Raw genomic sequence first — 15,408 nt, forward strand, 5'->3', positions numbered from 1 at the left:
CTTAGCCACCCTAGCTGAGAAAAGGCTGGTGGCTCTGGTTTTCAGGCTGAGCTGATGCTGCCTGTGGGTGACATTGTGTCCCTGCTGTGTTCGCTTGCACAGGATGCCTTGGCCAGTGCCTGTCCCCAGTGTGACAGGACAGTGCATTTCTCCAGTGCCAACAGTCCCTTGCTCCAACCCTGGGGTATCCTGCAGCACTGGGATCATCCTGCACGGAGCTGGGAAACAGATTTATAACAGATAATAGGGCCTGGGAGAGGACATTGCTGCCAGAGTCTGTCCTTTTTTAATGTCAGCCCCCCTCACTGCCTGCTGGTGGGTGCCTTTTCCCAGGGAAAGTCTGTTTTTCCCAGCCTAGCTGGGGCTGTTAACAGTTTTCTTTGCTTTATCAGTATTGGCAGCAGTTCCCCTGTATCAGCCCAGGGCTTTTATCAGAGCAGAACGGGTGTAGGGAGGGGAGCAGGAGCTGCACCAGGCATTGGGATCTTGCTGCCCGTGGGGCTGAGCCTGGTCCAGCTTTTGGGAGGCAGGTGATGGCAGAGAGCAGGGGGAGGGGTCCCCACCTGCCAGAGGGTTTGGCCATGGATCACAGCCCCATGGTGCTGAAGGAATGTGCCATGAGTAGGGATGGCTCAGTGGGTGTTTAAGGATGGGCACATTTTCTCCTCTAGTAACCTGGGAATTGGCCAGTGCAGATGGTGTGGGCAGAGAGGCCGTGTGTCTTGGAGCTGGGACAGCCATGTTGGAGCTCAGTGGACTCAACAGGGCACAGAGATACTGTCCAGTGTCGCACCAGAGAATTAACATTCCTCAGCACCCTGCACAGCTTGGCTTGGCTGCTTTTTAAACTTGAGTTTACTTAGTCCCCATATCCCTCTCATTTTTCTCCTCTGAGCTCAGACTGTGCTGTTTGAGGTTGGGCAGATACAATAACTCACTTCCATGCTGTGGGGTTGGCTTTTTCCCCCTGGTATAACACCATTTGTAACAATCCTTCTCAGTAACCCACTAACATGTCTGGGAACACTTGTCCCATGCCAACCCCACAGGCACCAGCTGAGCATCGTGCAGATCTGCTCTTCAGTTATTTTCAGCTCTTCCTCCCATTTTTTTGTGTAAATCAGTGCGAGTGTCAGAGCTGTGGATGGAAAAGAATTATTTTAGGTACCCAGTGTTGCATCCTGAGTGCCACACCTGATGGCTTAGCTCCAGATAGAGCAGTTTGTCAAGGCTTCTTGCCCTGTTTCCTTATCGTGAGAAATATTACGTGATTTAAGTCCAGGAATTTTCCGTGTTGACCATTTATACCTGGTGCTGCCTCCATGCCCCATGCAGACGTCTGAGCTCGCAGCCACTCAGAACCAGGAGTCAGGAAACAGGAGATAATCTCCACGATTTTGGCGGAGCGGCAGAGTGCGAGTTCCCTCTGCTGGCATGTGGCAGGATGGGGCTATGGCACCCACCAGCATGTCCCACTGGGCTGGGGGGCAGGGATTGAGGCCAGAGAGGTCGAGCCATCTCCAATCTCCCCTCTTAGACCCATCTCTAGGGCAGAAGGGCAGGGGCAGCTCTTTGGAAACCCCATGGATGAATCTCGAAGTGTTGCACACAAAATCACAGCTGAAAAGAGCTGCAGGAATGTCCTTAGACAGCAGTCCCCATGTCCCAGAGGATCTCTACAGCTGCAGGGATAAATCCCTGCACATCTCAGGATTTCTGTTTGACAAACTTGGCTTTTTGTGCACAGTTCCAGGGGTGCCTGTAAAACCACAGCATTCCCAGTTGACCCCATGTTCTTCTCACACTGGAAAGAGTTCACTGTGGTGTCAGCCAGTTCTGCTGTAGGAGTGTGGTATGGGGCTGAGGTGTATTTCTAGCAGCAATTAAAAGCAGAAGTGCCTGAAATTGCTTAAAAGACTTTTCTCGCTCAAATTCCTTCTCTGGAGTTTCTTGAGGTGTAAAGCTCTGCTCTGAATTCTGCTTCTCCCCATACAGAGGAGTGCCTGCTCTCCCAAATACAGGTTTTCCTTGTAAAACTATCCTCATCATTCTTGTGGACCTCTTGGGAAATTCCTCTTCCTTTTCCTGACACTCATTATCTTTCTTGATGCTAAATAATGAATGAATCCAGTAAAAAAAAAGCCCTTTCTTCCAATCAGAGAAAATTACTTTAATGACAGCTCGTGCTGGTCTTTTGAGCTTTCCTTCCCACTGCACACCCCCTCCACTAACAGCTGAGATCTGCAGCCCGGGTTTAGTGGCCTGGAAAAGATTAACAGCCTGCATGGCCGAGGAATTCCTTGGGATGAGCTTTTGTAGTTGAAAAGCACTAAATAGCACCGCCGCTTTTAAAAAGCATCTTCATACCTGTCCCAGCCTTGTTTTGTCCACACAGAGCTGCTGTGCGGAGGGAGCAGCTCTATCCAACACGTGTGGAGGGGAGGAGAGCCCTTCCCTCCCCGTCCCTCCAGGATCTCTGGCAGTAACTTCTCTGAAATGTTGATCTAATGGGGAAAAAAAAAAGATTCTTTCCTGTAATCCAGATGATATTAACCCTTGGGGCTGTGATTTGGTTGCAGTGATTTATTTTTCTCCTCCCTTTTTCGATGACGAATGACTGGAATGATTTTGATTTTGTTTTGAATGTAGATGCAGATATATAATTTCCTCTTCTGTTCATTCATTTTCCAGCCTTGTTTTCTTCCAGGTCTTGTTGCTCTCCACCTTCTCCTGCTGTGTTGCTGTGTGACGTGTCCACCTTTACTTCGCCTGCTTCGCTACCATCTCATCTCAATCTCAAGCCGTAGAACAACCTGGTGGTGCAGCCCCTTTCATGAGAAATCAACCTGCTTTTGATTTTGTTTTTATGTTTTTTTGGTTGGGTTTTTGTTCTTTTTTTTTCTCTTGATTTGTTTTTCTTCAGACCTTCACCTAACAGGGCACAGATAATGTTAATTCATGGACCTTTTCCTCCCTCCTGAATGAGACTCAGAGAAGGCTGGGCCAGTATAAAAAGGGTTAAAAAAATGTGACTCCAAAAAATTCCCTATCTGTCAGTGAACACAGAACATGGATTTATGCTTCACAGCCTGGCTCATGTCGGGCATCTCATGTGCAGAACATCCCAGGGAAATTGAGAGCTCTGCATGAGCCCAGGATCTGCCCACTCCCAGTTTGCAAACTGGGAGGCAGCAGAGTCTGAACAGATGTCCCCTAAAAGCATCAAAAATCTTTAAATTTACATAGCAAAGTCTTCCCCACCGATTTTGTCCTTTCCTCTTTGGTTGTGTCCTGGCAGCCTGACTCTGAGCAGCAGTGGGGGGCCCCAGCCCCTCCAGGGGATGGGATGTGCTCAGACTGGTTGTCTCATTTATGGAATTTGGTGCAAATGTTGGTTGAAAACTGAACATGTCATGGTTTTTGAACCCTTAAGCTGCTGTTCCTCTTTGTGGGAAGTGTTAAAAATGTTTTTATTTTGGATAACCTGTTCCCCCTCATGTGGTTGCCATTGTGATTTTCATGCACATCAGAGGCTCACACAGAGCAGGCAGCCCCAAGTTTGGATGTGGCACACATGGGTCCAAATTTTGTGTCAAGAAACCACCTGGATAGAGCTTTTTTGGGGGAGGTTTGAAACGGAACTTTGAGCCTCACAGCTTGGAGCACAGCTGGCATGTGCTGGTGGCGGGTTATTGCTTTATATTCCCAGGTTGTGATTAAAGACATGAGACTGATACTTGCCCGAACCCCCAGGAATGCACACTTACACACCAGCAGGTTCTTTGGAAATGCCTCTCCTGTGGGTCAGCGAGCAGCTTTTCATGCTGAAGCAGCATTTCTAATTCCACCTGTTTGCTCATCCTTAGGAGAATTGGCTCCTGCTCCATCCACATTTCTTCATAGTTCTCTGTCCTCAGAGACACAAGTGCCATGGTGCAATGGGCCACCAAGGCAGTGTCTGAGAGCCCAGGTTGTGCCCCCTGATGTCCAGACTGGATTTTCAGCCCAATTAAGAGGAGAGGAAGGCCCCAGGTTCTTCAGGGAGTGCCCTGCCATGGCACAGGGTGCTCCTCATCTCCTCACGCCCCTTCAGCTGGTGCATCCTGTGAGCCAGAACCGTGGTCTGGGGGCACCTATGGACACCCCTTGCTCCATGCAGTCCTGTGGCTGTTCCCTGTGTGAGGCTGAGTTGTCAGAGGGTTCCTGTTGCAGTGAACACACTGGGGGACCCAGAGCCACCCGTTACCTCTGCACCCCAGCTTGGTCTGATGTGTCAGTGCTCTGGGTGGCCATTGACAGCCCCAGTGCTAAAGGGTAGAGGCAAAGCTTAAGCCAAAGCTGCTCCATGATCCCTGCTTCCCAAGGAGTTGTAAAATTCACAAATAAAAAATGATTGCTGGTTTTGTGAGGGGTTTCTAGTTACTGAAGAAGATGCTACCTGCAGAGCTGAATAATGTGAGGTCTTTCCCCACTTTGTGGGTAAAATGATGTCAGATCGGGGTTTTTACCCTGTATTTGGCCATGCTGGAGCTCACAGAGAAACAGGGACCAAAAGCCAGGTGTGCATGAACTCTGGGTTGAGTAATTCTGCAACCTTAAATTTGTGGGGTTGTACAGCTCCGCACAGTTCCTGCTCTTGTGTTTAAACCATCTCTGGTTTCCCTTTTGTCTGTTTTCCAGGAGATCCCAGGTAATTGAGAAATTTGAGGCACTAGATATTGAGAATGCAGAGCACATGGAAACGAACGTGTTGGGAGGCGCCGCCCTTTCCAGTGAGACGCGGCAGGGCAGGAGCGAGAAGAGGCTTTTCCCACGGAAACGGGTAAGATGCTCACCCAAGGTCTCCTGGAAGATGAAACCTGGAGTCCTGCAGCCCAGAATAGAGGGTTTAGCTCCAGGGTTTGTCCCTGGGTGTGAATCTGGAGTCGTAGGCAGCTCCTGCAGGAGCTGAGCTGTTGTGTGTGCTTTGTGCAAATTTTCCTGCTCTGCTCCTTTGGGCCAGGTGTAGATCAGAGTGGAAAATAAGGCTGTCTCTTCTCCTTTCTCCAAAATACAAAGGGAAGCTTCAGATCTGGCATGGCAGGATACATCAGGATAGGGTGAAGTTACAAAAGAAACAGGTTTGAGAGTCCCAGATATGCTTGGATATAATGGGAACAAATTAATGCCTGAAAGGACAAAAAAATGTATTGCCAAGGAAATGACACATGTTCTGAGCTGAGATGCCCCTTAAAGCAGATTTTTATGCCATGAGCCAAGAGAGCAGGACTCTGTCCTAGTTCCTGCACTGATCTGGGCTAATGCTGTTCACACAGGACTTCACTTGTGAAGGAGCAGCTGTGGGCTCCATCCTGGACGTGTCTGCATCACCTCTGTCTCCACACCGCCGGGCAAAGTCGCTGGACAGAAGGTCCACAGAGTCGTCTATGACGGTGAGCCACCAGGGCCATGTCCCCTGCCTTGGGGGAGGACGTGAGAGGCCCTTCCCAGCAGGTCCCATGGAAACTGGACTCCTGCTGCTTTCCTCGCAGCCAGCACATAGGATATGAGATACACCCAGATCTGCAGCAGGTTCAGGAACCTGAATCAGTTGTGACCAGGTGCTTAGTTGGAGAAGGGCCACACTTTTTGCCTGCTGCAGGAGTTAAAACTCACAGTCTTGCAAGGAGCACTTTTCCTTAAAGCACAGCAGCAGCTGGGGAAGCAGACCCCATTTTGCTGGTTATTTTCCCCTGGAATACCCCATTTCCTCGGTGCTTTGTGTGATGTGTCAGATACTCATGCTGTAGGTCATCCTAGAAGTGCTGGAGTCACCTCACCTGACCAGAGCTGCTCTTTGCCCCATGGTGTCCCCCAGCAGAGGCTGCAGCAGGGCATTTCCAACTCAGCAGGGAGTTGGTCCAGTTTCTGGACTGGGACCAGCCTCATGACTGAGGTATTTTCGTAGGATCACAGAATCCCAGAATGGTTTGGGATGGAAGGGACCTTAAAGATCATCTTGTTCCAACTCCCCTGCTAGGGGCAGGGACACTATCCACTAGACCAGGCTGAGCAAGCACATGTCCCAGTTTTCTAATGCCATTGCCTTGATGTTTATGCAGTTGGAAGTGGGTGTGAGTGGGATGAAGGTTGCAAGGAGGAGCTGAACCTTCCCTCCTGGGTTTTCCTCCCTTTGCATATTTCAAATGCTCACCAGACCTGGAGGCAAACAATACAGAACAAACACAAAGTGCTCTCCTCTCCCTCACCACCCTTCTGTAGGGACAAAATAAATACACTTGCTAATCTCTCAAATAGATTACAGAGCTACTGTAAATACAAGTTGCATTTTATGTGGATAGACAGCTTCTATTCAAGGACTTAACAGAAAAATGCAGTAGTTGGTGTTTCTGGAGCTTTTCCTGTAGACTTGTACAGCCACAAGAGGGATTTTTAAATTCTTGGTGGGAATAAAAAGTGCAAGAAGTGCATATGAAGTGGCAATGCACATTATCTAGTGAAGGGAAGAAAGTCATGGAGGTTTAGATTAGATATTAGGAAGAAATTCTTCCCTGTGAGGGTGCTGAGGCCCTGGCACAGGTTGCCCAGAGAAGCTGTGGCTGCCCCATTCCTGGACGTGTCCAAGGCCAGGTTGGATGGGGTTTGGAGCAACCTGGGATAGTGGAAGGTGTTCTTGCCCATGGCAGGGGCTGGGATTGGATGATTTTACAGTTCCTTCCTACCCAAAACATTCTATAATTCAGTGTTTTACTTTCCCCTGTGTTTTTTGTGGGGCAGGACTGGGTTCCCACCACCATGGGATCACTCAAGTGTGGGATGTGCTGCCCCACAGGTTTGACTGAATAGGCTTCCAGACCCAGTTTCCATTGCTGCCCTTGCTGTAGCCCATTTCAGATGCTGCAGCTGGATTTCACACACTGCTGTCCTTTCCTCCTCCACTCTGCAGCGCGTGGAGCAGCTGGAGGAGCTCAGCCTCGGGGGAGTGAAAGCATTTCCACCACATCCTTCCCTGCACACGGGCAGGGCTGGGAGGAAGGGCTGGCAGCAGTTATCCCACGCTGTCTTGCTTGCTTTTTTCAGGAATTCAACATCCCCATGCACCCACATTGGAGGAAAAAGCAGGTGTCGTTTGGGTGGTGAAGGGCTCGGATTCCCTGTATTTCCAGCCTTGGGAACTCAGCCTGTTTTGAACCCTGCAGCCTTGCATCAATAGCACATAGTTTTTCTTTCATAATATATAATAGAGGGTAAAACTGCCTGAAGTCTTGCTAATTCCTTGTTTATCCTTTGTCTGTAATGCTGGTGTAGCAGTAGGAAATTGCAGGAGAAATGGTAGGAAGGGAACAGCCTGAATAAACCGTGCAGCAGGTCTCTGCTCCTCCTGGGAGCAAACATTTAGCCACCACGCAGTGTAATGATTCAGTTTGGGCTAGATGACCTTTAAAGGTCCATTCCAGCCCAAACTGGTCTATGATTCTATGAATTTAACTGTTGATGGTCTCTTTTATTGCTCTGCTGGGTTTTATCAAGTCGCTGCTGTTGCCTTCTGGGTGCAGACACTTCTTTCTTCTCCTGATCCCTCTCTCCTTTCTTCCAGCCCGACCTGCTGAACTTCAAGAAGGGCTGGTTGACAAAACAATATGAGGATGGGCAGGTGAGTCAGGAGAAAGCTCTGCCCTTCGTGTCAGTGTTTGGTGCTGTGGTTAGTCCTGGTTTCTGGCAGCTCACTTCAACATCCTGGCTGTACTGGCTGCGCATGGAGTAGCTCTTGGTGCTGATGGAGCCCCAATGTCCTGGGTGGATCAGTATTGGGCTATCTTGAAGTGGGAGTTCCTGCTGCTCTGTCTGGGGGAGGTTTCAAAGGTGGATATCATATAATGGGTTTCTAGGGATCCAGGGCAGCTTGAATGGCAGCACAGGTTTCATGTTCCTGTTCCCTATTTATTAGTCTCATCTCCCTTGTGACCCAGCGACCTCTTTGGTGTCAGAAATGAGGCTCAGGTAAAGTCTCCTGAGTGCCAGGGAAATGGCAAGGCCAATAAATAAATAAATGGCACTGAGAGAAGCAGCTGGTGCCACTTTCCTGCTGCCAGTTGCCAAAGGGATGCAGGATGTTCTGCCCTATTGGAGCCTTAGGAGTGGGCACTGGTGCCGAGGCAGCATGGATGGCCCTGGCTGTTAGCAAACCACCCCTTCCCTGGATTTCCTTCCCTCCTGCTCAGCTGTCAAGGGCAACTGAGGGCAATTTGCCTGTGGCTGTGGGTGGCCCAGGCTCTACTGTGGGTACCCCTGGTCCAAGGACACATCCATAGACAGCCAAAGGGGAACTGGCAGCTGGAGCGAGTGCTGTATTGACTGAAAGCTGCCTTGGGTGAGCCTGTGCTGGAAGCATGCAGGAGGCAGATTTGTATAGAGCAAGGGCCAGGAATAGACTCCCAGCTCAATTTCTAGGTACTGCAGATAAAACATGAATGTTTTACTGCTTGTTTTTGTGCTAAAAAGGCTTTAAGTGCAATCCCTAAAAGCCTCGTCTTGCAGCGGAGCTAATGGGGAGGCTGTGACTGCCCTGTGGCTCTCACAGTGTCGCTGTCACGTGCAGGGTCTGGTGCTCTGCACCGGGGAATTCGGGGTCCTGGTGGTGCAAACCATCACTGTCCCCTGCCTTGCTGCCTGTTTGGGTCTCCCCTTTCTCATGGAGGGGCCTTGATGAAGTCAGGTGTGGAGCTGGGAGGGACGGGCATCGAGCTGCCTCCTGCAGGGTGACTCTGCCGGGTGACCTGTGACGAGCAGCCATGAATACAGTGGTGGGGAAGGAGCAGGATTGTAACTGCTCCATCTTGGTTGTTTCCTAGTGGAAGAAGCACTGGTTTGTGCTGACTGACCAGAGCCTGAGATACTACCGGGATTCAGTGGCAGAGGAGGTAAGTGTCTTCTGTCAGTGTTCAACCCATTACAGGGCAGCTCCTGGTGCTCCCAAACAGACCCTGGGCAGGTCACTGCTTCCCTCAGGGCCCCCATTGCCAGATACCGAAGTCCTGGAGCCCCTTCAGGCCCTTTGTGCTTCTCAGGGACCTGCTGTGTCTCCCTGCGAGCCCACCATGCTTTGGGGCTGCAAAGCTTTGTGGCTTATTTTACCTCTTCCCTCTGCAGGCAGCTGACCTGGATGGAGAAATTGATTTATCCACGTGCTACGATGTCACTGAGTACCCAGTTCAGCGGAACTACGGCTTCCAGATCCATGTAAGGAAAACATGGGGAGGAGGATGAGTCCAGCTGGTGGGGATGCTTGTCCGTGACAAGGGGAACATCTCCCCGAACACCCAAGAGAGGCCGCTCAGCACCCCCCACAGTGCTCCAGAGAGCTCTGGCCTTGGGTTTGAGAGCCAGTTTTTTGGCTGTCAGAAAAGGAAGGAGGGAAAAGGGAAGGTTTTGTCACAGCCTTAGGGTCTCACCTATGGCAGAATCAGTCTGATTGCTGAGAAATGCTAATTCCTACTGGGAGTGTGCTAGGGGACAGAGGGGCTGGGTTTGACCTCTGTGTGGCCAGCAAGCAGTACCCCAGCACTGGGGGCTTGGGGATAGGTGCAGGGTGGTCTTGGGGAGTTGGGAAGCTGCTGCTAGGTGCAGTCACCTGCTCTGAGCTGTTCCTTCTCTCTCTGTAGACAAAGGAAGGGGAGTTCACCCTCTCTGCCATGACGTCGGGCATTCGCCGCAACTGGATCCAGACCATCATGAAGCACGTTCGCCCCACCACTGCTCCCGATGTAACAAGGTAAGGGGGGACTGCAGCAGCCCCTGCAGTTGTGTGGTTTGCAGGAGTAACTCGTCCCTTATCCCTTTTCTTTCCTCTTTCTGTTCCTGGAAGCTGCAGCTCTTTCTCACGTCTCTCTGAGCTTAATTTGGATACACTTTGTGGGGACACTGAGTTACTCTTATGCGTGCAGATTTCAAAGAGGGTTGAAAATGTGGTTTTAATTTGTGCATAGGAATATGAAATACTGTTCCTATATCAAGGCTCCTCTGGATTCCCACCAGGTATTGTGAAAACACTTGGATTTAGTTGTGCTGGGTTCACCCTTTCCTCTGGCTACTGTTCAGCACGAGCTGCCCAGCCTCTCTATGGGTCACAGCAGCAGGAGCCCAGGGTTCAGTTTAGAAGCTGTTTGGCTCTGATCTGTTTTAAACTTCAGCCAGCAAATCGTCTTCCCTCCTCTTTTGATCTTCCAGAAAGCTGCTGCTGGTCTCTCCTTGTGCATCAGTGCCAGAGGAAGGGAACCCCCTGCGTCACAGAGTACTTTCTGTAGGCGCTTTTGGCTGTGGGTGCAGGGTGTTTGGCCTCCTCACAGCTGTCTGTGCTGGCCACACTTGTACAGGCCACCTCTTACAGGCTGTGTGGACACGGCCTCACCACTAACTCCATCTCCTGTCCTTACTGTAGCTGCAGCCAGCAGGTTTTTGCCAGGTTTGTCCCTGTGTTGATGGAATGGCTCTTCTCACCCAGTGCCATTGACCTGGAGGTGCTCCAGCCTCTCCTTCCCTATCCTGCTTAGCCCTCAGCCACTTGTTTCCCAGCCCTGCCCGAGCTCTGCTGGATCTCACGGGGGTCTCGGGGAAGTCGCCTCTCTCCTCACTCCTGTGTATGTTTGATTTCCATGCAATCCCAGGAAAAACTTCTCTTTGAAACTATCCGTGCTGAAGCCCAGGTTGGAAAACTGTGTTCTCTCCTGTATTAACGTTCTGTGGTTTGTATATCTCGTGATTCACTGCATGCTCCTCCTTTTCTGCACCTCAGATGGGAAGTCCTGCAGTTTCCATTTATTTTCTTTCTTTTCTTCCCCCCTTTCCTTTTTTTTTTTCCTTTAAATAAAAGCCAGAGAGAAGGAAAGAAGCAACCTGGTCTTGACCCTTGATTTCCCCACACTGGTATCTTCCGATGTGACTAGATATGAAGATGAAGACCAAGGAAATTTGAGGGGACCTCTCTGCCTTTAAAGAGCCAGATGTATTTATGGTTGCTCACAGGTTACTGCAGCACGATAGCCCTGTGCTCACTGTCTGCACCTGCTCCAAGCCCACACAAAGTGGTTTCACTTGGCTTTCCCTCTGCGAGGGTCCAGGCGCAGGTCCCGGTTGGGCAGTCACTTGTTACGCTGCACAAACAGACCATGAATCAATCCTGAGCTGGGGAAAGGGAATGATGTGTGTGCTTCTGTTGTTTCCCACCGAGCTGGTGTCGGCCGGGGTCGAGGCTGGTGTGGGTTAGTCACATTGCTGAGGAGTCCTGTGCTGTGTGTGGAGCAGGGCTGTGTTCACTGGTGCCTGCCTGGCAGCCCTTTGCAGCAGCGTGGGGTATCCCAGCCCATCCCACCTGGCTTTGGGATGTCCTTACATTCTGCACCCGGGGAGCAGCTGGTGAAGGGGGCTGCTGGAAGGCCAAAGGACAGACTGCCCAAGGCTCAGCATGGCGGGGTGCCAAGCATTGGCACAATGTGGCCAGGGGGCAGGCAGGACGTTGTGCTCGGTGTGCTGGGATGGCAGCAGTGCTCACCCATCCCCAGGGATGGTCCCACCCCGCACACTCCTGCAGCCCTGGCCATGTCTCATGAGCCTGCTGCTGTGGCTCCACCCAGCCAAACACACCTTGTCTTGGTTTCTTGAGCCCTAGTGATGGTTTACATTGCTGCATGTGTCAGCAGCTGGCATGGGGAGCAGATGCTGCACTGCTCCCTGCCCTCAACAGTGCCCCGCAATCTGCAGAGGCACTAATTGTAGGCTGCTAATGATGATGGGGCAAATAGAAAATACCCCCGTGAATGAAGTTGCTGCTTCAGAACTGGATCCATGTTCAGCTCACAGCCCTTATGAGGCTGGGTTCTCCAGTGCTCCCCAGTTCCCTGCAACCTTTGTGCGCTTCTTGCCACAGTGTGCTCAGCTCGCAGCTTGCACCACTCCCACACCCATCTCTATTAGAAAAATCCCTTTTTATTTTGACCTATAAATATCATTGGGAGGCAAAGACCCCCCCACCCCCCCTTTCCTGTGTGATATGAATTAATTTCTCTGTGGTGGAGGAGATGTGAAATGTTTGAGCAGAGTTAATGGCCATGGGGCACTTGCAGGAGATGAAACGCGAGACTTTGGGTCAACGTTCTGAGTGTCTTCACTTCATTCCCAGCAGCCGTCCCTCCGCTCCCTGACACACATCCTGTGCCCTTTGGAAAGCAGCAGAGGAGAAATGAGCTCGTGAGAGATGTCACCTCTAGAAATGCCAAGATTCTTCCACGTGGGATTTAGAGCAGCATAATTTTTGTGTCCCAACACCATCTGGGGGGCCCCAGGACCCCCATTTTTTTCCTAACACTCTTCTCCATTTTAAGACTCAATCTCATCCTCTCTTTACTTTAAAATGCAGCTGTAATCACTAACTGACTCCAGATTGAGAGCCTGGCTTTGGAATTGTGCAGTATCATGGGTGAGGAGCAGTGACATTTCATCGTCGTGCTTTCTGGGTTTATTTTATTAGCTGCAAGTGACAGCACTGAAGAAGGAATTATCTTTGAGCTGGTTTTAGCCTGTAACTGCCAGAGTCTCTCGAAACCCAGCTCTACTGAGCCTGTGGTTTTCTGGTGGATGACAGTGCATCGGAAGATACTAGCCCACGCAGAGCCATCTCTTCTGCTCCATCCTTTTTTTGGGCGTATGCACATCCATGAGGTTCTTGGCTGGGGGCTGGGGTGTGTTTCTGAGGTGGGAGAAGCCGTGATGCTGCTGTTGCTGCTGGTGCTGCTGCTGCTCCTCCCAGTCACAGTGGTCCCCATGCATGTGGTCCCATGGGTCAGAGCCTGCAGTGAAGGGCCCAGTGAGCTGCTTTCCAGCTCTTCCAGGAAGCTTGTTGAGTCCCTGCTGGAGGCTGGGGATGCTATGGTTGTACTGGAAGCAGGGAGAGCCAGGAGTCAGCCTGAGCAGCAGGACTGTGCCTCGGGAGGCAGCTCGGGAGCTTTGGGTAGGAAAGAGGGTTCAGCAAGTGCCCGCCACTCCCTTGGGACAGGCTTCCTCCACAGACTTAGCATACTGCTGTTTTCTGGTTTAATTTTGATCTGCATGTTGCAGGGCTGGCATGTCTGTATTTAATAAGCTAATATTGCATTATGGATTATCTGTAGGTTGGAAATGGTATTGCCTTCCCTGCTTGATGAATATGTCTCCCCCCTCAACCTACCACCCTCTAACTCAGCACTAAAAATCATTCCTTGCTTGAGAAATTGGCGTTTTCAGTGATTTCCATGATGTGTTGAATTACTCACTCCCCTTGCTGCACTGACCTGCCCAAACTGGGGACTGCCCAGTGCCAGGGGGGGTGCCCATGCTGCCTGTGGGGCTGGGTGCCCCGGGAGCGTCTGTGCCTTCAGTGCAGATAGTGGCACGGAGAAGTTTTCGACCCATTAATACTTTCCCAAGCTGAAGGGAAACCTTCCCCTTGTTGCCCAAGACTCTTAGAGCTGCTTTGTGCTTCTCCACCCCACAGCTCCAAAGCCAGCCAGGCTTTGGTGGGATTGATGGCATCCTTCTGACAAGCACGTGACTATGGCCGTGCCAGCCAGGGTGTGCATGGAGCCCCACAGCCAGGGGGCTGGAGGAGCTGTTGGAACCTCTCACAGCACAGTTTGGGCTTGCTGCTTCAGCCGCAGGTTGCTGCTTGGTCATGGTGACTGGCCCCAGTGTGGCAGCCAAGGAGGAACGAGGTTGGGATCAGCCGCTCTCCAGGTGCCAGAGTGTCCCAGGAGCAGCCGGGGCCGCTTGCACCAAGGCTTTGCACACCAGCACAACCTGGAGAAGGGCAGCAGCAGCTCCTATGCCCGAGAGGCAAGGGGAGACGGAGGGATGGGGGCACCCACGTGGCATTGGCTTGGGCTTCCAGCAGCCCTTTTCCACCTGGCTCTTCGAGGCATGCATGGGAGCGCCCAGCCATATCCAGCACCCACTGACACTTCCCTTCACCCTCTCTCTGTCCTCGCAGCTCACTGCCGGAAGAGAAAAGCAAAACAAGCTCTTCCTTCGAGACTGGTCCAAAGCCGAGCGAGAAGCCGGATGCGGAACAAGCCGAGCTGGACACAGAGCAGAAGCGGAGCCGTGCCCGGGAACGCCGACGAGAGGGACGGTCCAAGACCTTTGACTGGGCTGAATTTCGCCCCATCCAGCAGGCCCTGGTGCAGGAGCGTGCAAACGCTTCAGACTCCTCCAGTAGCGGCTCGGCCGCCTTCCCCAGGGACAGCGGAGCCGCCGACGCTGACCCGGGAGAACTGGAGCGGGAGCGGGCCCGGCGGCGGGAGGAGCGGCGCAAGCGCTTCGAGATGATCGATGCCGTGGATGGGGCAGGGTCGGAAGAGGCACTGAGGATGGAGGTGGACCGGATCCTGCCTGTCCCTGCAGACATCAAATCGCAGAACGTCCACGTGGAGATTGAGCAGCGCTGGCACCAGGTGGAGACCACCCCGCTGCGGGAGGAGAAGCAGATCCCCATCACACCCCTGCACCTCGCCCACGCCGAGGACCGGGAAGAGGGGCTGACGAAGCAGCACCTGACCACACTGCTGGAGAAGGAGGTAAAGGGGTGTGTAGGGTACAGGCTGCCTGCCAGAAAGGCTTTCAGGCCACTGGGGTGACTGTAGGAAGCCTGAAATAGGCTTAAAAATAGCTATATTTATTCCTCCTTCATAATAGCGACTAGTAGGGATGCTGTAGGCTCCTTGAGGAGCTGGCAGGGCACAGATCTGCTGAACATTCCTGTTTGGCCCTGCCAACAGCTTTCATGTTTCCCACAGCTACAGAAAGGGCTGTTCTTATGGCCTGGTACTTCCTTACCTCTCCCAGCCAGTGCAGCCTGATTTATGTTGGTTGTAGCCAGCCTGTCTCTGATGAAATGGGTACAATCGAGGTGTATCAACCAGACTACAAATTCAAGCTCCTAATCCTCTGTGCCTCTGCAGCTGTAGAGATTTGTGTCTGCAGTTATAAACTGCCTTGAGTTGCAGCACACACCACAAAGGTTCCCTTTTTGTGGAGCCTACCTCAAATAGTCTTAAGATATTTGGAAAAGAATGGAGGAGACTCAGCTTACTTGGAAGAGTTCCGTGCCTGGGATAACAAAGGTTGTTGCTAGCTGGGATTAAGGTGAATTAGTGGGAATGAAAGGAGTAACCTTTTCTCATGGACTAACCAGGAATATCACCAAGCTGAACTGGGCTGGGATTTGCCAGGGTCGTGCCTGGCACAAGCTGGTGCCATTCATCCTTTGCCACAGTGAGCTTTACGAATTACACTATTGCATAAATAAGTTCTTTCAGAGGGGAGGGATTTTCCTGGCAAAATGAAATCCAGGTCCCAGAGCAGAGCAGAGCAGAGCAGTGG

The 15,408-nt window shown here is 51.6% G+C and overlaps 1 protein-coding gene across 9 annotated transcripts in view; it reads left to right on the forward strand.

The window, feature by feature from the left end:
- The window catches only part of MPRIP (myosin phosphatase Rho interacting protein), a 78,022-nt gene that overhangs the window by 39,345 nt on the left and 23,269 nt on the right, over positions 1 to 15,408 (forward strand). For 6 of the 9 annotated variants that reach the window (XM_032125854.1, XM_032125852.1, XM_032125856.1 and 3 more), the window contains 8 exons: positions 4,681 to 4,822; positions 5,316 to 5,432; positions 7,598 to 7,654; positions 8,853 to 8,921; positions 9,151 to 9,240; positions 9,663 to 9,772; positions 10,665 to 10,703; positions 14,018 to 14,603. In XM_032125854.1, the coding sequence (XP_031981745.1) occupies positions 4,681 to 4,822; positions 5,316 to 5,432; positions 7,598 to 7,654; positions 8,853 to 8,921; positions 9,151 to 9,240; positions 9,663 to 9,772; positions 10,665 to 10,703; positions 14,018 to 14,603 (1,210 nt within the window). The remainder of the gene's footprint in view (positions 1 to 4,680; positions 4,823 to 5,315; positions 5,433 to 7,597; positions 7,655 to 8,852; positions 8,922 to 9,150; positions 9,241 to 9,662; positions 9,773 to 10,664; positions 10,704 to 14,017; positions 14,604 to 15,408) is intronic. The other 3 variants (XM_032125850.1, XM_032125859.1, XM_032125858.1) reach the window with 1 other exon arrangement.

Source organism: Corvus moneduloides, chromosome 16 (assembly GCF_009650955.1).
Source record: "Corvus moneduloides isolate bCorMon1 chromosome 16, bCorMon1.pri, whole genome shotgun sequence".
Lineage (NCBI taxonomy): Eukaryota > Metazoa > Chordata > Aves > Passeriformes > Corvidae > Corvus > Corvus moneduloides.